This window comes from Gopherus flavomarginatus, chromosome 12 (assembly GCF_025201925.1).
Source record: "Gopherus flavomarginatus isolate rGopFla2 chromosome 12, rGopFla2.mat.asm, whole genome shotgun sequence".
NCBI classification, from domain to species: domain Eukaryota; kingdom Metazoa; phylum Chordata; order Testudines; family Testudinidae; genus Gopherus; species Gopherus flavomarginatus.
This window is the reverse complement of record NC_066628.1, coordinates 17824858-17848315: the sequence shown is the minus strand read 5'-3', so window position 1 is coordinate 17848315 and position 23458 is coordinate 17824858. Positions and strand designations below refer to the sequence as shown.

The following is a 23458-nucleotide window of genomic DNA, read 5'->3' as shown; positions in this document are numbered from 1 at the left end:
CCTGAGCATCCTTTAGATTCTCTCTAGCAAGGGCTAAAGAGTGTCGGAGGGTGCTTTGCAGATTGCTTACAAAGTCCAGAATGTTAGTTCCTGGAGAAGGCGTAAACCCCTCCCATTGCTGCTTCACCAACTGTAATGGCCCCTTAACCTCGTGACCATACACAAGTTCAAACGGTGAAAACCCTAAACTGGGATGTGGTACAGCCCTGTAGGCAAACAGCAACTGCTGCAACACTAGGTCCCAATTATTGGAGAATTCGTTGATGAATTTTCGTATCATGGCCCCCAAAGTTCCATTGAACCTTTCCTCCTGGCCATTGGTTTGATGGTGGTACGGGGTGGCAACCAAGTGATTCACCCCATGAGTTTCCCACAGTTTTTCCATGGTCCCTGCCAGGAAATTAGACCCTGAATCTGTAAGGATGTCGGAGGGCCAACCTACCCTGGCAAAGATGTCTGTTAAGGCCAGGCACACAGTGTTAGCCCTGGTGTTGCCTAGAGCTACTGCTTCCGGCCATCGGGTAGCAAAGTCCACTAAAGTCAGTACGTACTGCTTTCCTCTGGGCGTCTTTTTTGGGAAAGGGGACAGAATATCCACAGCTACACGCTGAAATGGGACCTCAATTATGGGGAGTGGCTGGAGAGGGGCCTTGACCTGGTCTTGAGGCTTTCCCACTCTTTGGCATACTTCACAAGACCGGACATACTTGGCAACGTCCTTGCCCATCCCCTCCCAGTGGAAGGACTTCCCCAACCGGTACTTGGTTCTGTTCACCCCAGCATGGCCACTGGGATGATCATGGGCTAAGCTTAAGAGCTTCCCCGGGTACTTAGTTGGAACCACCAACTGTTTTTGCGGCTGCCATTCTTCCCGGTGTCCACCAGAAAGAATTTCCTTGTATAAAAGTCCTTGGTCTATAACAAACCGGGATCGATTAGAAGAGCTGAGAGGCGGTGGGGTGTTCCGTGCCGCCGCCCAAGCTTTCTGAAGGCTGTCATCTGCTTCCTGCTCAGTCTGGAACTGTTCCCTTGAGGCTGGGGTCACCAGTTCTTCCTCAGACTGTGGACTTGGGCTTGGTCCCTCTGGAAGCGATGTAGGTGATGGGGTTGTTTCCGTTGCTGGTGAACCACTTTCCGCTGGTGCACCTGAGGGTATTTCAGGCTCTGGCTGAGCCTTTTGGGTATGGCTGTCTGTTGCTTCTGCCAGTTCTGGCTCGCTGGCGCCCTCTGGCGTTGAGTTTGAAGATGGGGTTGCACTTGCTGGTGCTGGTTGCTGTTCCAGTTCCGGGCCTGGGACTGGAGGTGCTGTGGCTGTTTCAGTGGTTGGCATGGAATCCGGGTCCACTACCTCTGTCTGGGTCTCTGGTAACACAGACGGGGCCTCTGTGGACGGCTCAGGAACAGGAATGGGTCTGGAAGCTTGCCTGGTTTGGCTACGTGTAACCATTCCCACTCTCTTGGCCCGCCTCACCTGGTTGGCCAAGTCTTCCCCCAGTAGCATGGGGATAGGATAATTGTCATAGACGGCAAAAGTCCACATTCCTGACCAGCCTTTGTACTGGACAGGCAGTTGAGCTGTAGGCAAGTCTACAGCTTGTGACATGAAGGGGTAAATTGTAACTTTGGCCTTTGGGTTGATGAATTTGGGGTCAACGAAGGATTGGTGGATAGCTGACACTTGTGCCCCCGTGTCTCTCCACGCAGTAACCTTCTTTCCGCCCACTCTCAAATTTTCCCTTTGCTCCAAGGGTATTTGAGAGGCATCCGGGGCTGGGGATCTTTGGTGTGATGGTGGTGTAATGAATTGCACTCGCATGGTGTTCTTTGGACAGTTGGCCTTGATATGTCCCAGTTCATTACACTTAAAGCATCTTCCATCTGATGGGTCATTGGGCCGAGGTGAGTTACTGGAGACTGGTGAGGTGGAAGGGTAGGGTGTCTGTGGCTTTACTTGGGTGGTATGTGGGGTCTTTGGCTGTCCTCGGTTGTAGGGTTTATGGTCTGTGTGCCCCCTGGGGTAATCGTTCCCCTTGACAGTAGCTTTCTTGCTTTCTGCCAGTTCCATCCTTTTGGCTCCAATCTCCCCCGCCTCAGCGATATCTTTGGGATTTCCATCTTGTATGTACCGTGTGATGTCTTCAAGAACACCATCCAAGAACTGCTCCATTTGTATGAGGAGGTTTAGTTCTTCCAAGGTTTGAACGTTGTTTCCTGTTATCCAGGCCTCATAGCTTTTTGCAATGTAGTAGGCGTGTTTGGGAAATGACACCTCTGGTTTCCACTTTTGGGTTCTGAAGCGCCGACGGGCATGATCTGGGGTTATCCCCATTCTGTATCTGGCCTTGGTTTGAAAAAGTTTATAGTCATTCATTTGCTGCTTAGGCATTTCAGCTGCCACCTCTGCTAAAGGTCCACTGAGCTGTGACCTCAATTCTACCATGTACTGGTCTTCGGGGATGTTGTACCCAAGACAGGCTCTTTCAAAATTTTCCAAGAAGGCCTCGGTGTCATCACCTGCCTTGTAGGTGGGAAATTTCCTGTGCTGTGGAGCAATAATTGGCGCCGGGTTGTTAGGGTTGGCTGGCACATGCAGCCCAGCTTTTGCCAACTCCAGTTCATGTTTTCTCTGTTTTTCCTTCTCTTCATTTTCTTTTTGTTGTTTTTTCCATTTCTCGGTGGTGGGCCAACTCTTCTTCTTCTTGTTTCCTTCGGTGGGCGAACTCTTCTTCTTCTAGTTTTCTTTTGTGTGCTGCCTGTTTGATTTGTTCTTCTCTTTCTTTCATCTCCATCTCTTTTTGTTTTATTTCCAGTTGTCGCCTGTGTTCAGCTTCTTTGATTTGTTCTTCGGCCTCAATTTTTGCCTTCGAAGTCATGGTTCCTGTTTTCTTGTGTTGGGGTGCCCTCCGGTGTTTATCTTCTGCACTGCAGGTTCTCTGTTGCCTCCTGAAGTCTGCCTAGCAACAGTGCCTTTAGCTAATTTTCAATGTTAAGTAAACCTGAAAAACCACTTTATTTGCATTTATATAGTGCTGGTAATGACTCTCAATGGGAGTGCTATTGTGTGACAAAAGACCCTTAACAGTCTCTTAATGGCTTCTCGCTTAACATGCAAGCCACAAACTGCCAGAGAGAGCAGAAAAAAAAAATTCTCTCTGGTTCCCTTTTTAAAACCAAACTGTTTCTCTCTGCTAAAAAGCCCTTAGCAGAGAAAAGAAAAATATAATATTCCTACTGGCTTCTGGATTCTGTCTATATCCCACCACTGCTACACCATGTCATAACCTTAGTCCCAGATTTGGACCTTAGCGTCCAAAATATGGGGGTTAGCATGAAAACCTCCAAGCTTAGTTACCAGCTTGGACCTGGTACCTGCTGCCACCACCCAAAAAATTAGAGTGTTTTGGGGCACTCTGGTCCCCCTGAAAAACCTTCCCTGGGACCCCAAGACCCAAATCCCTTGAGTCTCACAACAAAGGGAAATAATCCTTTTTCCCTTCCCCCCTCTCTGTTCCCAGTCCCGGAAACAAAAAGTACTTTCCTATTCCTCCAGAGGGAATGCAAAATCAGGCTAGCAAATCCAGCACACACAGATCTCCCCCCCTGATTTCTTCCTCCCACCAATTCCCTGGTGAGTACAGACTCAATTTCCCTGAAGTAAAGAAAAACTCCAACAGGTCTTAAAAGAAAGCTTTATATAAAAAGAAAGAAAAAATATATACAAATGGTCTCTCTGTATTAAGATGATACAATACAGGGTCAATTGCTTAAAAGAATATTGAATAAACAGCCTTATTCAAAAAGAATACAAATCAAAGCACTCCAGCACTTATATTCATGCAAATACCAAAGAAAAGAAACCATATAACTTACTATCTGATCTCTTTCTCCTTACACTTAGAAACAGAAGACTAGAAAGTAGAAACTACTTCTCCTAAGCTCAGAGAAAGCAGGCAGACAGACAAAAGACTCAGACACCAACTTCCCTCCACCCAGAGTTGAAAAAATCCGGTTTCCTGATTGGTCCTCTGGTCAGGTGCTTCAGGTGAAAGAGACATTAACCCTTAGCTATCTGTTTATGACAGCCTGGGGGCTGCATGTGGCCCGTGTGGGCTCACTGTGCAGCCCACAGGGGATGAGTAGGTGGACTCACTGTGTGGCTCGTGGGGGGTGAGTAGGCAAGCGGCCGGTGAGGGGAGCTGAAGAGGTGGGTGGGCGGTGGCGGGGGGTAAGGCAAGTCGGAGAGGGTTGGGGGCAGAGGAGGCGAGCGGGTGGGCAGTGGGGTGGGCAGGTGAGCTGGCAGCGGGGCAGAGGGGGTTGAGGAGGTGCACGGGTGGGCGGTCAGTGGCGGGGGCTGAGTAGGTGAGCCGGGGGAGTGGAAGGCTGAGGAGGCGAGTGAGGAATCAGTGGCTGACCTGTTCTACTGATCTGGTGTGGCTCCCATCCCCTCTCCAAGGGGTGCAGCTGTCTGGAGGTTCCTGCCTTCCATGCCTTCCTCATTCACACCTCCTTCATTCAACAGGGTAATTGATTACAAAATGGGGGGAAGATCTTATTCTACTTCTAGCAAAAAGACATTTTTCTTTTACCTTCACTATACTACCTTAGGGGCCCGCTATAACATGTTACCAAAGGTCAATACCACTTTTTCGGTGGAGCAGCGCTGAGGAAGGAGGGTTTGTTTCTGTGGGATGGGTGGTTGTGGGGGGGGGAAGTATTTCAGGGGGGCTGGGTGGCGCTGGAGGGGAGAGTGTTTTGGTGGGGCTGGGCAGTGCTGGAGGGGATGTTGTTTCAGGGGGGCATGGTGGCGCTGGGGAGGGGCATCTGCGGGTCCGGGGGGAGCTCGGCCCTGAGCTGTTTTCTTTGGAGTAATATGGCCCTCGCCGCTTTACGAGTTGTGCAGGCCTCATATACACAATAATTAAAGTCCTGTAAAAATGGTAACCACAATAAAGTGAAAGAAGTAAGTGGAAAAATATCTAAACTTGATATTACAATTGTCAGTGACGCACCAAATCAAGAAAAGTCAGAGGTGATATATATATATATATATGGGTGACTTGTACAATTATATTTGCATAACACCAACATGGCTCAAACCTGGGATCTCTGGATGGAAACACCTGAGCCAAAAAGACGCAACTTTCTTGGCTAGTGATGTAGCAGGCACATCAATCTGTAGTTGGCCTAGTCACCAGTAGCAGAGGTCAGACCATCAGCTTGAGCAGGTAGTGCTGATACTTCCAGAATTACCCTGGCCAGAGAAGCCCATCCCAAGATCACAGACTTCGCAATTCGGTTCTCCATACAGGCCACCACTTGCAACGCTGACACCCTTGGGTTGGTCATCAGCATCAGAGATCAAACTTGGTCCTCTGGACCTTATTACATGAGCCTCTCCTGTAGAGCTAAATAAGCCCCCTCTCTCTCCCTCTCTCAGCCAGTGCTGTAGCAGACTCCTCACACTGTAGCTGGCCTAGCCACGGGTAGAGGGGGACAGAGTGTCACACTGAGCAGGCATGGCTTACACTTGAATGAAGCTGTTTTAGTAGCCTCCAGCCCATACCATGCACCTGACAGCATTGCTCCCTGGGGCTCCTCTCCAGGCAGTGACAGCCCTGTGAGAAGCTGGGCTCAGGGACATATCACGGGGGAAGCGGACAGGACAGAGGGTTTGCTCAGAACTCACGGGAACCATTTTCAGGAGGGGGGACAATACTCATGCATGCACCCTCTCACTCCCTACAGCAGTCGGTGGTCCCCACAGGCACTCTGCCCTCCTCATTCCCTCTCTGTGTGGTTGCATCAGCTATCAACCCCAGTTACCCTTCCCTGCACAAGTGCGCTGTGCTGTCTGGTGAGGAGTCTACAAGCAGGGACCTGGATCAGGGGAATTAGAGGAGGTAGAAAATCCAGGTAGAAATCAAAACCCGCGGATTTTTTGGAGGCTTTCGGTAAACAACAAAAATGAAGGGCCCTATTTTTAAGAGAGAGAGAGAGGTCAATATTTCATAATCATGACTCATTAAATTGGCCCAGTTTTCAAAAGAAGGGTGCTCAGCACTTCAGGGCCCTTACGGGCATCTCAAATTTGGCATCTGAAATCAACAGTCACGTTTGACAATCTTGGCCAAAACATACACTAATTAGTGTGCAAGAGCCCCCAACCCCCTGCCACCATTAAATATTTAACAGATTCTGCAAGGACCTTGCTAGCAAACTAATACCTTATTCCGCCAGTAGCTTCTTTGAAATAAACAGTGCAAAATACTATTTACTGGAATTAGGGTGTCGCAGTGTGGTCCATAAATAACACTCAGAAGATCTGAGCTTCAAACAGAAAGCTGGTCTAAAGTTTTACTAAAGAAAACCTGGCAGGAGACATTTTCAAAGCTGTAAATGGGGATTTAGTGCCCAACTCCCATTGACTCATCAGGGACTTGGGCACCTGACTGCCCCTTTATGTCTTTGGCATTTGTTCCCAACCACACTAAATAGTAACACTCCCATGGACTTCACTTGCACAGGATTGGAGCCTTGGGGCTTTTCATCTTCAAAGTGATCCACTCAGCGTAATTCATCGCTACTCACAAACTGCCTGGGTCGTAGGTGTTGTGTAACCCAGCATTAGGAAGGTGGAAGAAGGATGAGACGAGATTATGCAGCATTTTCTTCTTTATAACTTAATTTTATTTCAATGAAAATGAGTGGAGAGGAAACAAGGATCCATTGATCTGTGTGATGGTGTATGACAAGTTGGAATCTCTTACATGACCTCTTCATTCAGGATGTCAGGGAGTGGGACATCGATTCTCCCATCTGTCTTCCCACTGTCTCTCTCTCCCCCTCATCCACCTCAGTTCTCTCATTAAAGAGACCTGTATTTGCCTGTGAGGACACCCCAATTCTGCTCTCCCATTTGGTTCACTGTGTTGGAGATCCATTGCCAAAAGTGAACCCGATTTATGCCTCGCACGAGAAGATGAGGTCTCCTTGGCAAATATGCTGATGGACATTTTTTCATCACTTGCAAGGAAAAGTTAATTATACATATATATCTATATATCTATATAGATATATAGATATATTTTCTTAGAAATTAAAGAAAATCAATGTAATAGAGTTAAACTTTAGACCTCAGAGGGGAAAAAGGGTAACAGAGAGTCAGGCTGATGAGAAGGGGGGAAAGAGAGGACAGTTGGACAAGGGTCCTGAGCTCACAGGGCCACCCTGAGCATCTGTAACTGGGGTCAAATGGGAGGAGCTGGGAATCCAGAAACAGGATGTCTGCTCGACTGGCCTGAAAGGGAGACTTCTAACCTCAGGAAATCTGCCTCTTAACCAGCTGCTCTGCTTATTGCAAAATAACAACTCCCAAATTTAAACAGTAAACTTCAAGGGCCCGATCCATCATGCTTCCTGCTCTCCTGGATAGATTCTCGGGGCTCGATTCATAAAGAAATTAGACATTGGGATGCTGAGTGTCGCAGCGCTTAAATTTTAGGCACTTGGAAAAATCACTGCCCTTCACAAAGCCTGAGCTTGCCCCCCCAGCTGCCTACACAATGATGGATGGGAGAGAGAGATACCTAAGAAGGGGATCCACAAAAGCCAGCATGGGAGGCGAGGAGCCACCTAAACTAGCTAGTGGGAGATGCTAAGCCAAGAAGTGCTAAGTCCCGCCACACCCAGGGAGTTCAGGGCTTAAAGCCTGATCTACACTGGGAGGGGGAGCAAAGGGGGATACGGCATCAATCTAAGTTATGCATCTTCGGCTACGTGAATAGTCTCATTGCTCTCATTTGTTGGAACTACAGAGGATTGCTTGAGTGCTGACCCAGCCCAGTGTTACTGGTAGCTTGTTACAGAGAGTGAACATCAGGGATCTTGTCCCAAGGGGAACAAAACAGCATTTAAACCATTCTCAAGAAATCAGCTTGAGTCTTGGAGGCAGCTCAGGAAAGGCTCTTTGTTCCACTACCACAGATAACCCTACACACCTTGAGTGGTTTCACTGCTCCGGATAAAGGGTCCAAGGATCACATCCATAGACCTACTGGATATCTTGAGATGCTTTATTCTGGGTGCAGATAGACTAGATAGTCTACCTACCTACTTATTGATTTGACTAAGAAAACCGAGAAAATCACAAGTCAGAGTGATCTCTCCATATATATAATCTCTGTTTAAAAGGCAGGTGAGTTAATTCATATTCTTTTTTGGTTTAATCTTTCAATTTAAAAGGTCCAGAATCTGCTGCACTTATCTAGGGGTGGGTCTCTCTGCAGAGTCCCATTGACTTCTGCTCTCACAGTTTGTTACTACACAGAGGTCGTGGCTGGCAACCTAGCTACAATATGAATCACTCAACTCTCCCTCTTGCTTTTAGAGTGACCAGACAGCAAGTGTGAAAAAGAAAGACAGGAGGCGGTGGGTAACAGGACCCAAAAATCGGGACTGTCCCTATGAAATCGTGACATCTGGTCACCCTACTTGCTTGCAACAGCACTGAGACAAATGAGATCAGTTGGTGCATGTTAGCAATAGTGTGTGTTTGTTAGGGGGTGGTGAGATTGGGGGCCGGAGAATCTCTGGAGATGGCCCTTAGCTTTGGAGTTCACTTTGCACAGAATCTGCCTGTGGCATTCAGGTTCTAGTGTAAGATTCCTTTGCTTGGGCATTAGTCTGATGAGTCGATAATGGGGAATTGATTCAGTTGCTCCCTGGCAGACATTTGGGTTTAACTATTGATTTGGTATTACACAGAACACTGGCTCCATTTCTATTTCTACTAAAAATCAATGTCAAAATAGCCACTCACTTCCAAGAGGGCAGCACAGATTTTCTTATGTATGAGCAGCCGGATATTCAGACTTGCAGAACACTAAGTCAAAAGCCCCATTAGATCAGACTTTCAAAGGAACTTTAGAGATTTTTAGACACAAAGTCCCATTAATTTTCAATCAGACCCTTTTTCAAATTATGTCAGCATGCCTAGAGAGTTTTCTGGGCACATTCCTTTATTATGATCATTATTAATTTCTCTCAGTATCACATAGAGTGGATTTTAGAAAAGAAGAAAGAAATAGCTTTCACAACATACTAAATCTTTCAGCTTAAAAAGAAAAAAGCTGTTATCTAAAATGCATCCCCATGTGTCACCAATAAATCCTGGCTGAACAGACTCTGTAGGTTTGGGTAGTCAGGAGTCTTGTTAAACCCTCTACAGAATTCCTGCATTTCAGGTGCTCAAATTCATTCAGGCTCCTTTGACTTTCCTTCACATTATCACAGGGTCTTAGTATGTTGTCTTCTGGAGGTCACTAGCCATGATGTCTCTCATTCCTAACACGTTCTTGAGCTGCTTGTTCATGCCCTGCTGGGTTTGTCTATATTCTAGTTTGCCATAACTGCTCCCCTTCAAGGCGGAGTTCTTCATACTTCCCCATCTTCTCTCCTTGTTTCTTTTTTATGTTTCTGTCTAATGGTGAGGCAACATCAATTAACATGGGCTTGTTTGCTGTTTTTTCTACAACTATGTGTGGCCTGTTTGACCACACCATTTGGTCTGTGACAATTGCCAGATACCATAAATCTTACCTTCTTCATTCTCTAGAGTGCTTCCACTTTAGTGTTAGTAATAGCGCATCATTTGTGGCAAGCATGGATTTATACAGTCTCCAGTGCAGACACTTGGTAACCTCACTGTGTCTGTTCATATATTTTCTCCCAGATAGGCTCTGGCAGTTGCTCAACACATGCTCCACCATCTCTTCCTTTTTACAACATATTCTGTGTCTTGCGGAATAGTTCTGTCAGAACATTATACTTCTTACATAATAAACCTTTAAAGACTTTAGTTGTCCCCTCATAATGAGGCTCTGTCTCTCTATATGAGAGATCCTTCTGCAAGCCATTAATTTATTAATCTTCTGTCACCAATAGGTTTGATCTCTATTGACCACTGTCAAAGGATTGCTTTCACTGTAAATCTTTCAAGTCTTTTATTTATTTATTTATTTATTTTTCAGCAATTTGCTTTCTCCTTTCTTTCATGTTTCGTGGGTTTGGATGCAGATCAGTCATGGCTTCTTATTGTAACTAGATGATCTTTACTCAGGTTGACTCCTCATATTTTGATGTTATAGACTTCATTATCAATAGCTTCTTTCACAGATAGCAGAGTTTTCCTTCATCACATCATGGGATGTATGTTCAGTCAATTCTTGATTGCTATGCAATACGCTAGGCATCACCAGCAGTTGTCTTCTTTGGATGTCAATTTTTTTCTTCTCCTCTTGATTCCACTTGATCACTCCAACAATGTTCTGTACTATTGGCATCCCACACATATTAATGGCTCAGATGAAATTCTTAGACTTGAGTTTTGTCCATAGAGTACTTCCTATAGATCTGTAATATTCTTTCCTCACTTTTTTTTTTCAGTTTCTAATGTTGTAGCTCTGACAGTTTCCCTCATTCCAGGATATCTGTAGGGGTGAGGCTGAGATATCATGGATAGTTCCTTGCTTGTAACTTGTATGTCATCAGATTGTTCCACTCTGGCCATCTTTACAGATGCTGACACACACGTAGCAAAGCCAACCTGTAGCTTTATATCTTCAACTAACTTTCCCACACATCATCAATCTCTGTAGCTCCTGTTTGTGACTATTCCTGTAGTTTCAGCTTACCCATGTCTAACAAATTAACCAGTTGTTGATCTTTGCTGATATGACAATCACAGTTTATCTCAACAAGCATCTATGTCAGCGGCAGCATCGCTACAAAAAATGGCACTGGTGCTAAGGAATCCCCTTGAAATATTTCTCTTCTAATTTGGACCTCATTGAAGATACTCTTCTAGGTAGAGTCAAGTGTTCCAGTTAAGCATAGATTGCTGTAGAAAGGAGATGATTTTTGGATGAACTTTGGACACTTTCTTTGTGTGGAGAGTCCCACATTCATGGATCACAAAAGATACAAAACAAAGAATGAGACCGTCTAACATTTTCTGTGATCCTCCTGGAAAGTCTGAGTTGGTCTTTAGTCCCTTTCATATTTACTGAGTTTTTTGCTCAGGAGGCAGCATTCCATTGCAAGCTAGCTCTATCCACATTTTCTTTGCCGGATTTGTTGATAGAAATTTCCATGTAGTTGGTCAACCAACCATGTTTGGTCTATAATTCATAGATTACTGAGGCCGCTTCCTCGTCCTTCTTTTAAAGTTTTGGTACCAGGAACGATGTCTCTATTACTATCCATCTTCGAAATCTGTTCTTCAGACATTTATTAAGTTGTTCAAGCAGACAATCAATCTGTGTTGTAAGACATTTCAGCCAGAATACATGCATCTCATCTCGTCTGGGTGGCTTTCCATTTTTTATTCTTCTCCGTACTTCATCTTTTTCTTTCTTTGGTCTTTGTGAATTCCTCTGTGCTGTGGCTTTCTCATTTTTTATCACTTTTTTAATCCAGTCTGCTGTCTGATTATATTGCACATCCTCAGACCAGATTTCCTTCCAGTAATGCTAAAACTCTCCCACATCATTTATTGGCTCTCTAGTTTTCCTGTTCTGCTTTTAACATTAATCAGATCAAAATTTCCTAGGGTCTCTGAAGTGACTCTTCTCTTGATACTAAGAACTTCGTGGGAAATCTTTCGAGTCCATGACATTAAGTGATGAGCTTCTCCTTACATTGTTTCTTCATAACTCTCACATCCTTTCATTCAGCTGATATTTCATCTCCAGGCTGTGTGCTGCTCTTTAAATATAATATTGTATAAATCAATACATCCTTCATATTTCCTGTACTTTCTTAGGGAGCTGCTACAATCATATTTGTCCTCATTTTCTCTTCCATTTGTGGTTTCTGTTAATCCTGTATTCTTATTTCTACCAAAATGTTTGCAGGTGGGTTAACATGACTCATCCCCCTTTTCAGGCTTTCAGTCTCCATTTCTGTAAATATTCCTCTTTGCAGTTAAGCTCTGTTGTCCAGTGAGTATATGTTCAGTCATTATTTTCTTGATTTTTCTTTCCTTCCAGTGTTGGAGCATTCATTTTTCTCCAGGCTCTCTGTTATGGTTTTGCCAAAATCCAACCTTAGATCACGTCTTGATTTGCACTGAGTCCTTTTCACTCTTTTGTTGAAAACTATCTCTGGTTTCCTTGGATAGTTTGGACAACTGCATGATATCCACCTGAGGTTACCTGCTTCCACACAATACATCTTGCCAATGGAGGAGCCTGTCATACAGCTAAGATCTTTGGAGGCCCCCTCTATGGCATTCAGAATAATTACCAAGTTGCCTGTATTCTCTCTATTTGGTTGAGTTGTCAGTCTATACAATATGCTGGGTCTTAAACCAGTATTTCTAGGTCCCTGGGGTTTGTTTATTTATTTATTTATTTATTTTAGAAATCCTAGATATAATAAAAGGGATGAATCCAATTATATACTATAGATATTAAATACTTTACAACAGTGGTTTTGAACCTGTGGTCTGGAGGTACGTAGACCATGTCTAAGATTTTCAAAGGGGTCGGAACCTCTATTCAAATTTTTTAGGGGTCCACAAATGAAAAAAGGTGAAAAACCACTGCTGTACAAAAATTACAAAATGTAATAGACAAAGAGATACTTATAGAATTGACCAGATCCCCAGTGGGTGTGACTCAGCCATAGCGCCATTGGAGTAAAGGGGCAGGATCCCCAACTGGAGTAAAAACAGTTGTGTCTGTGCTGATGTTAGAGGGACAGATGAAAGAGTTATTAGGCCAGAGAGACACCAAGTGAGCAAAGGACTTTATAGTCTGCTTGTTAAGGCCCTCACCCTGGATGCAGGAGATCAAGTCTCCTTTCTTCAATGACTTTGATTATTTAATCACAGGGGAACAGATTCAACAGGAGACACTAAGCGAGGCCTGTATCAAGCTTTCCCTTAGTCCTAGCCTGGCAGGGATTTTCTGAATACCTGTCGGGCCTGAATCTGCAATTTGGGTGCTTAAAGTGGCAGTTACGCAAGAGGAATTCGGCCCCTATCTGGCATATTTTGTCTCTGTACAACACACAAATTCCAACCAGTTCATTGCTGTCTATTTCTCTAAATCTTAAAATCTTAAAATCTAATTAAAGATATATATTGTACAGGATAGAATAGGGCTTTCTTTGCATTCATACAACTGAACAGATAATGTCCGCATGCCAATTTAGTTCATTTATGTTGTGTTAAATTAAATTTATTTATTTATTGGTCTCACAGGTTACAGTTTTCCCAAATAAATATCAATGGAAAATCAAACCACAGTGACCGAATTTATTCTCCGGAAACTTTCCAGTGACCCACAGATGCAGATTTTCCTCTTCTCAATGTTTTTAATTATTTACCTAATCACTCTGGGTAGTAACATAGTGATCATGGTGGTGATAAGAGCTGATTCTCATCTTAACACCCCAATGTACTTCTTTCTCTTCCATTTATCCTTTGTTGATATCTGCTATTCCTCAGTCACGGTGCCTAATATGCTGATGAACTTCCTAGTAGAGCACAAAACTATTTCTGTCAATGGCTGCATTGTCCAGATGTTTTTCATCCTCCTCTCTATTGGTGCTGAAATTTTCATTCTCTCGGCCATGGCTTATGACCGCTACACTGCCATCTGTGACCCATTGCGTTACATGGAAAGAATGAGTAAAGGGATCTGTGTTCAGCTGGTGAGTGGGGCATGGACAATAGGCTTCTTCCATGCCCTGCTTAACACTGTTTTTACCTCCAAGTTGCGTTTCTGTGGGCCCAATCAAATCAACCATTTCAGTTGTGAACTCCCTCCTCTATTACAACGATCCTGCAATGACACCCTCACCAATCAAGTGGTGCTTCTTACTTCTGTTGTGATATTTGGGTCAAGCTCCTTCCTCCTCACATTGTTCTCCTACATTTTCATCGTGTCCACCATCCTGAGAATACGCTCTGTGGAGGGCAGGCGTAAAGCCTTCTCCACCTGCAGCTCCCACCTTATTGTGGTTGGTTTATGGTACCTGACAGCCTTCTTCCAGTACACAAAACCGAGCTCAGTCTCCTCTGTGGTTCTGGATGAAATATTCTCCATCCAGTACAGCATCTTGACCCCCATGTTAAACCCCATCATCTACAGCCTGAAAAACAAGGAGGTGAAAATAGCACTAGGGAAAACGTTGGGGAAATTGAAGTTTCTCAAGTAGTGCTGATGATCTTAAATTAAGTATATATATATTTTTTTTAAATCCAAGAGCAGAGAACTATGGCTAACTTGTGTTTGAGACAGTCTCACGTCAGGTAACTGATGGCCACATTTTAATAACCTCAACTGCTTTAAATCAGTATGGCTCCAATAAAGTCGTTGGGACAAGTAGTAAAAGAGTCACTAGAGCACAGGGGCCTGGACCCTGGATGTCCTACATCCATAGTGAGTGCTCTGAGCACCAGGCCAGAGAGTCATTCACACATATGAATCTCTCTCTCCTTTTCCCATATCTGTTTAATCTGGCCCACTGACTTCAGAGGAGCTATGGCCAATTTATACCAGCTGAGCATCTGGCCAATTTTATAAAAATTTCTTTATGCATTGATTTCTCAGGGGTTTGTTTTTGACTAATTTGTTAAAACAACTGATATCAAATAGTTATCTTATTGTACTTTACCCTGTTAAAATATCATAGATTGTTTTTTCAATCATTAATTATAATAAATAAATAAATAAATAAATAAGGCCAATAGCCTTATTTCTCAGGTAGGACTAGATCCACAAAAGAACTTAGGTTTGAACAGGAAAGTTAGAGAGAGATCCCCATGAGCATATATCATATCCTCATGGTTAGGGCACTCGCATGGGTGGGGAGAGATCCCCTGTTTTAATCCTTTCTCCTTATCAGGCACTTGAAGCATGGCCCTCCCACATCCCAGGTGATTACCCTTATCATTGAGATAAAAGTTGAGTGGTCTCCTCCGTCTAATTCCTTCTTCCTTTTCCCACTCGTTTTTTTGTTAAAAAATGCCTTAGGTGCAGTTAGAGGATTTCCACCTGAGAACCCTCTAAACAGAAGGAGGTATCTTGCTCTAGAGGACATGGGGACTGAACTCCGACAGAGATGGGGTTTAGAACACACCCTTCTCCTCATCCTCTTCCATTGGCTAAGGAATCATCTATCGTGATGTTAGGACATAAGAACAAATGATAGACCATCCCAGGTCAGATGGTCCATCAGACCAATGGTCTATCTTGCACAGTATCCTGTTTCTGACAGGGGCCAGTGCCAGATTCTTCAAAGGGCAATATGAGCAAAACAGTCCATTATTGAGTGATCCATGCTCTGTTGTCCAATTCCAGTTTCTAGCAGTCAGAGGTTTAGAGACATCCGGAGCAGCGTGTCGCCTCTCTGGCAATCTGGACTAAAAGCCATTGATGGACCTATCCTACATGAATTTATCTAATTCTTTTTTTTTTAATCTGTCTTCAGTAGAAGAAAAAGGGAACAAGTGAAGTTAAAATGAAAGCCTGATTTAATATTTTACATTTCAAATGCTTTATCTGTTTTGCCACCTTGTCTTTATCTTTAATAAAAGGTTATAAAATGGGATTTTTAATGGTATGTTTGCCAAGGTACTAAGAAGAGTGACGTCTCTGCATGCCAGACTCTAAACCTTGTTTAAAACAGATTAATGTGGGACACTGACTGAGTTATATGGATATTTTGGGCCTGTCTATGGATCCAAATTAATACACAGAAACTACTTTGGGATCTTTGTGGGTTACAGATGTTGCTGGAGAGAACTGCTCAATTCTGACATTCTGTGTGATGGGAACATAAGAACTGAGTCCAAGTTGATGGCCATATCTAGCTCAGTATCCTGTTTCTGACAGTGACTAGAACTAGATGATCAGAAAGTTTCACAGTAGAGAGCTGTGGTATATTCAGCTCCTCACAGTAGAATTGTACATAAATAGACATTGGCTTAATGTCTGAAGCATATTTAATATCCCTTTAAAATATGTTTTCAGAGTTAATTAAAATAGCCCAAAATATTTGTATCTAAACCTTTACTGAATTTCGCTACATTAAGATAAAAAATGGAATGTGTAGCAAAAAATCTTCCACTATCTAATTTTGTCATCTTCATGCCATCAGTACATGCAAAGAACACCCTTCCAAGAGTCGCTCAGTCCAAACCATCACCCTCACCTTATGAAAATCCTACAGAGAGAAAGAAGGAGGTCTCCACTGAATGGGCTTCTTCGTTTCTCTGTTTTTGTGAATCTCGTCTGATCTAGAGATGTGACACTGCATGCACTTGAATGTTTAGACTAAATGGACATACTCCTACAGCCTGTCTGCATTCAGACCTCTAACTGAGGCTTACAAAACTTCCACTTCTAGAGCACCTGAAACTAACTTACATTCTGTATGATTCCTGTGACGTTGCAGTCCATATGATTTTATAAAAATATGCTAATGGGTGAATATCAAGTAACTGGAATATGCTTCATTCAAAAGGTATTGCTACACAGCTTATTGTCTACTGAGTATGATCATCCTATTTGTATAAAGATATCACTCTTGTATCTGAAACTAGAAATATGAAATTTAACTCTGAGGGCCTATTGTAAATATGCAAAGTGTGGGCCATTAATGGTGGTTTGGAATCTTAATGACTCCTATTAAACAGGATAATTGTCTGTCGATGGCTCTATTTGTAGGCAAGCCTTCCTGTGAGCCAGCCTGGGAGGAATGAAGGCTTGGGTTCTCACGGTGACATGAGATAATGGCACATGAATTGGATTCCATCTTTAACCTGGTGTTTTTCCATTGTGAGGAGGGAAGGGAACCCAGAGGGACAAAGGATTCCCGCCTTATGCAAAAGATATATAAATGGGTGGAATAGGAAAAAGTGGAGCCATCATGAAGAATCCCCTAGCTACCACCTGAGCTGGAACAAGAGCTGTACCAGGGGAAATAATTGTGCCCAGGCTAGGAAGGTGTCCAGTCTGAGGAAAAAAACTTACTGAAGCATCTCTGAGGGAGAGATTATCTGCATTCAGTTTGATTAGAGATAGATTTGCGAGTTTAATTTTATTTTGCTTGGTGGTTTTGTTTTGTCTGTGTGAAAGTAGAATGAATTATATTGTGAAAATAGAAAGGATTAAAGAAATGTTGTCTGTATCTTTAAGCAAAGATATTGGAATGTTGCAACCAGGTGTCAGGAATACAGACATTAACATAGAACAATTGCACTGTTTAAGGGCAATTGGTGAAGCATTAGCCTCAGATCCATAAAGAGTTAGTAAGGAAGTAGGATATGCATGCTGTGCCCCAGGTGAATTTTACAGTTTTGCTTTCTTTGTTCCTTTGTCTGATTCCCGCTCTTTTATCTGTATAAATAAGACTGTTTTGGCCTTGCATGGCCGCTCACATATTCTGAATGTTATTGGCGGAGCGCTGCGCTAATAAACAGAGTGGTCTGACAAATTGTGAGTCCTGATTCTAACTTTGACAATTTGGAGGTTCCACCGAGATGGCAACCGTCTTCACTGGGGCTGTGTGATTCCTGACTGTTTTTGTGGGATGACCGTGGCAGCCGGCACCTGGGCGTTTGGCCCAAGCGGTCCCCCACTAGAGCGGAAAGGCGCACAACCACAGTGAGGTCTACGCCATCGAACCTGTTGGTTCCCACTCTGTTCTGGTAGGGATCCCGGGATCTGACATCAGGAATCTGGTCAGGTAATTATTTCTGTGTTTTGTCCGGACTGAGGACTGTCCTGTCTCTGTGTCTATCTGTCCTCTTGTGGAGTGTTTGAGTCTGGGTGCCGTCTCTGTCTGGGGATCGGCCGACCAAGGGGTTCCTGTCCCCGCGGTCTGAGTGAGTGAAATCTGCACAATTGCAGCCGCACCACACCTTTGGTAAAACCCTTAGTGTGAAAGCAAGGGCAATTGAGGCAGTAGCCTGTGGGCTCCTTTTATGTGTTGCAGCAGGCATCGCTCTGACGAACCTGAATTTCCTTCTTGTGTGATTGGTGTGTGAAAGTCCTCCTGTACTGGTAACCAGACGTCTAAGTCGGGACAGTTCCCTAAATGAACGCCGGCTCATTTTATGTATTTAGGATGGGTCCAGACTACTGTAAAAAGGGTCAAGACTCCTGTAAATTTCTGGGAAAATGGTCTAGGCTAACTCAGGGGGATCCCAAAACTCAGTGGCCACTGTTAAAATCTTGGAACAAAGACTGAGTGGACGTCTTAAAGGACAAACTCGGCCAACCTAAAACTAAATTGGCTAAAGGAGAGGTTAATTGTTTCATGCAGTGGTGGGAAGAGGCAAATCATAGGTGGACAAAATCAAAACTGGCCTCTCTCACTTATTCAAATAATAAGTTAAAAGCTTTATTAAAAGCCTCCTCTCCCACCACTAGACCGAGCGCTCCCCTTTACCCTGTTCTCCAAACCCCGGAGCGATCCAAACCCCTTCATACTCCCATCTCATTGTAAAAAGGACAAAAAGTCCCTTGTTCTGTTCCCCTTTGTTTGTCTGCCTCAGAAACTGATTCTTTATAGTGTCCCACTACCAATTCAGCAAGGTTGGGGGCGGGGGGACTCCTCAACTAGCCCCCACCCTTCCTGGTCCCTTTCCTTGAACATTTCTTTCAAAATTGTGAAATGACCACAATATCATTCACAAACGGTTCATTGAAAAAAAGCAGGATCGGGCCCAGACAAGCAGGCAAGCAACAGAAAAGAAACAGGTTGAAAGCCCTAAGGGAATAGTGTCAGGAGTAAAAAAAGTAGTAAGTGCAGGCATGAACCCCTGGAACAATACTTAAAAGGGTGAAATCTAAGGTGATAAAGGTGTCATTTTGGAACATAAACAAGTGATTTAAGAAAAGAGAGTGAAAAGTTAACTATAGAGGCTGGAGAGAATTAAGCAGTTAAACTTTGTGGAAAATGTTAAAAAGGACCATGTTAAAGAGAGAGAATTCTTGGTTTCTTTGCAGACATTCTGAAGGGAAAATGGGCCCTTTTCCAGAAGAGTGCCTGTAAATAATCCTTATATATATATAAAGCTATGCAAAAACAAAGCAGTGTAAAAAAAAATGTTAAGGAAAAGAAAATGTGTATGTATCTATTTGTCTGTGCATGTAAAGTTCTAAGAATCTAAACCAACACATCTGGTTTGTAAAACTACTGTTTTGTAGGTGTAAGATAAATTGATTTTGTTTTTGTTTTTAATGCCACTAAAAATTCATTTGACTCTTTGATTCAAAGTTGCAAAACTGACAGACCTTTTTGCAAGACACAGGTAATTAGTGTTGTTTGGCTTTGGGATTTAGCATTTAACCCTTAAGGGGTAACTTGATTCTTTACAAAAATTAAAATGTTTTTAAATAAAGACCAAGTCATGGCTGCAATAGGGCAGTCAGAATCAGGAGAATAGGTAGAGATTCTGGAGTCTTTTTGTTTGTTTGGTTTGTTTTTTTTGTAACAATAGCAGATAAGAGCTATAATGACAGAATAAGAAGTTAACAGTGACCCTCTGAAGCAACAACAGAGGTGAGGTGCACAAAACAAAAAGAAGTAATGTTAAAAACACTGAGCCTTAAAATGGCTCTGTAGAATCAGACTGTCACTTTGATAAGGATACATGAAAACTCTGTAAGAACAAAAGAAGCAGTTACACCTTATGTAAAAATTGATATGGCTAATGTTTTAAAAAAGTTATAGTATAGAAGGAATGTGCATTTTCCCTCGGACATGTGCGGTGTATATTGTAAAAAGGGGTAGAAAATTGTTCTTTTTGTCTTTCAGATAATCCAGAGTACTGTATAATGGGCTATGTGTATGTGTTAATTCTTGGGGAAAAGTGTTTAAAAAATGTTAGCAACCCACCAGAAGACAAATGTAAATATAATGTAAGTACTGTGTTTACCAATAATCACATTTACTATTTGCCACAACAACAACAAAAGAGTCTCAGCTTACTTAAAAGCACTGATTTAGCTGAGTTCTCTATCAATCTTGGCATTAAATGGCAAACAGTTACCAATCATCTGTTTAAAAGGTAAAAAGGTAACATGGTTCCTAAAAAAATAAAAATAAAAAAAAAACCATGGAAAACTGGGTTATTCATATTATACACACAAATGGGGACATGTTAAGAATTGCCACTGCAAAAAAAAAAAAAAAAAAAACAAAAAAAACAGGTTACCATTGGTATAACATATTTTCTGGATGGTCTCCCACAACTACTGGCATACTAATGTTACTACCCCTAATTGTTTTTGGTTTTAAATTGTATGTGTTTAATTGAAATGTTTAAAATGTGCTGGTAAATAAAACAAATGTATGTAAAGCTAAAGCCACAGGCCCAAATCACCTCCCAGTATTTTCTATTACGTGGACTAAATAAGAAGTGACACTGGCGATTAATAATCTTAGTGTCAAAAGGGGGATATGTAGGAGCAGGATTTTATAATGTCCCATAAGAACTAAAGTATAATTTGATTTCATTCTGCTAGCCATTTTTTTTTTAAATAGCAGAAAGAACTGACCCCCTGGGACTATAAGATTCTGTTTTCCCATATGCATTACAAATTGGGCCCTCTCTAACTCTTTGTTTTAAGATTTAGGTAGTAAGAGACAGGATTCTCTATTGTGTCTGTGTTAAGTAAATTAGAGAAACATTGAAGGCCTGGGTCTCAATGTAAATTGTCTTAGTTATCAATTGTAAAACTTAGCAAGGTTTAATTTGCAATGTTTTTTTTGTTCAATATAAAATACTACTGTTTGTATTCTCAAATCTATTTGTGTGAATGAGGAATGAATGCATCAGGAAAAGATAAGGTGTGAAGGCCATTGTTACAGCCAGAGTCAAGGGACGGCTGTTAAACTGTCTGGCATCTCAGAGTGGATACATGCTTCACAGTGTAAGAATGCACAGACCCCAGTGAACCAATCACCACCTCAGGACCACGCAGAGTCAATTTTTTTGACTCCAGAAGAAGACGTAGAGGAACAGCCTGCAATACCTTACAATCTACGCTCTCGTAAGGGTTGCCAGAAGCAGATGACTACATAAAGCAAGGCCCAAGAAGAAGCAGTAGTGAGCCGAGCGCCTGCTGCCTGGTGGACATAAAACTGTGAGTGCAGTTCCCTCAGTTGAGGTTGTCAGAACCAGAAGGGCCCTGCCTCCAACATGCAGCTCTGGTAGCGCCTGTTCCTCAGCTGCTGGTATCTTAAGGTCTGGGGTGCACACAATGACAATTCTTTTATCCAGCAGCAAGTGTGGATAGCTCATACCCTTATTATTTCTAAATGCTGGGTCTGCAGCCACATCCCAGCCCACTCTCAAACTGGTGTTCCTGTCCTGGCTATCCCACTCAATTCCCCAGACCTCACTGGAGGACCTTGTCTGTTTAACACAATATGGAACAGTAATGACACCTGGGAAGAGGCTATTGGCAGTTCCTTTACCCCACTTGGGGGAGCAATACACCAGGCAAAAAGGCTCCTAAGTAGTTAAATAATGGCAAATGAAACCGGAGAAAGTTTAAAAACCCTGGCCAAAGAAACAGGGGCGATCAGACAGGTTGCCCTCCAAAACCGTCAGGCATTAGACATAGTGCTGATGGCCAAAGGAGGGACCTGTGCTCTCACTGGAAAACAATGTTGTATGTTTATACAATACCAATAAGGTAATAGATCGCTATAGCCACTTAGAACAAATCGCATATCTTCCTCATGAAGAGCTGAGTTCTTTATGGAAGTGGCTAAGTAACCTGTTCAATTTCTCTGGCATAGGAAACTGGTTGTTTCAGGGAGCCCTAACTATCCTGTTTGAAATCTTAGTGATTTTTGTATGCTTTCAGTTAATCCGTTGTATCCAGAATTGTGTCACCCAGATGACTGCCCCAAAACAGAGTGCTAATATGATGATTTTGAATATCACTGATGAACAAAGAGATAAGGAACGGTTAATTTGTGGAACCCAGTAATTGTTGGTCATGGCGTGCGCTTGACCAAAAGGAGGGATTGTGAAAGTAGAATGAATTATATTGTGAAAATAGAAAGGATTAAAGAAATGTTGTCTGTATCTTTAAGCAAAGATATTGGAATGTTGCAACCAGGTGTCAGGAATACAGACATTAACATAGAACAATTGCACTGTTTAAGGGCAATTGGTGAAGCATTAGCCTCAGATCCATAAAGAGTTAGTAAGGAAGTAGGATATGCATGCTGTGCCCCAGGTGAATTTTACAGTTTTGCTTTCTTTGTTCCTTTGTCTGATTCCCGCTCTTTTATCTGTATAAATAAGACTGTTTTGGCCTTGCATGGCCGCTCACATATTCTGAATGTTATTGGCGGAGCGCTGCGCTAATAAACAGAGTGGTCTGACAAATTGTGAGTCCTGATTCTAACTTTGACAATTGTTACTACTTGGAATCACTTAAATCCTACTGTATGTATTAAATAAACTCACTTTTTACTTATTAATTAACTCAGAGAATTTGTTAATACCTGGGTGGGCAAACAGCCATGCATATCTCTCTATCGGTGTTATAGAGGGTGAACAATTTATGAGTTTACCCTGTATAAGCTTTTTACAGGGAAAAATGGATTTATTTGGATTTAGACTCCATTGGGAGTTGGGCATCTGAGTGTTAAAGGCAGGAACACTTCTCTAAGCTGCTTTCAGGTAAACCTGCAGCTTTGGGGCAAATAATTCAGACCCTGGGTCTGTGTTGGAGCAGACGGGCATGTCTGGTTCAGCAAGACAGGATGCTGGGGTCCCAGGCTGGTGGGGAAGACAGGGGTAGAAGTAGTCTTGGCACATCAAGTGGCAGCTACCAGAGGGTTTCTGTCACCTAACCCATCATAGTCCCAAACCTGCAAACAGATTTACACTCATGCTAATAGTCTGTAGTCACACTTAATTTCAATAAAATTATTCATGTTTACAACATTCACAGGAGTAAGTTTTGCTGGATTGGGCGTTATATGCCTGGTAATATGAGCATTTGTATTTTCACTAAACCTACCAAATTGAAAAGTGAGATCTGCAAGATGTTAATTAGGCCTGCACTTTCAGAGGACTCTGTATTCTGAGCACTGAGGAACAGACAGGAGCAGATCTTGAATACAATGGAAATGAAAATGGAAAGATGGGTGCTTGGAGTTACATGGATTGACCATGTTTGGAATGAATGAAGGGAAATGTGAAGATGCTAAAAGTTATAGAAAAGCTGAGGGAGTCCAGGAATAGATGATTTGGCCATGTGAAAAGAAAATCAAAAGACTATATAGGAAACAGGGAGTTCAACTTAGAAATGGAGGGTAAGGGAAGGGTTGGCAGACCCAGAACTTAGATGGATAGATGTCATACAATTAGCTGCAGAGTTTCCAAAGAATAGCATTCAAGATAGACTTGAAAGGA

At 42.7% G+C, this 23458-nt stretch overlaps 1 protein-coding gene across 1 annotated transcript; it reads left to right on the top strand.

Moving 5' to 3' along the window:
* The first annotated feature begins 13290 nt into the window (after positions 1 to 13290).
* Positions 13291 to 14223, top strand: LOC127032539 (olfactory receptor 5V1-like). The gene has a single exon (XM_050919843.1). The coding sequence runs from the start codon at positions 13291 to 13293 to the stop codon at positions 14221 to 14223; it is 933 nt and encodes a 310-aa protein (XP_050775800.1).
* The last annotated feature ends 9235 nt before the right edge of the window (positions 14224 to 23458 follow it).

What these genes read in the sequence shown, in the direction of transcription:
- LOC127032539 (XM_050919843.1), top strand. Translation starts at nt 13,291, where the DNA reads ATGGAAAATCAAACCACAGTGACCGAATTTATTCTCCGGAAACTTTCC.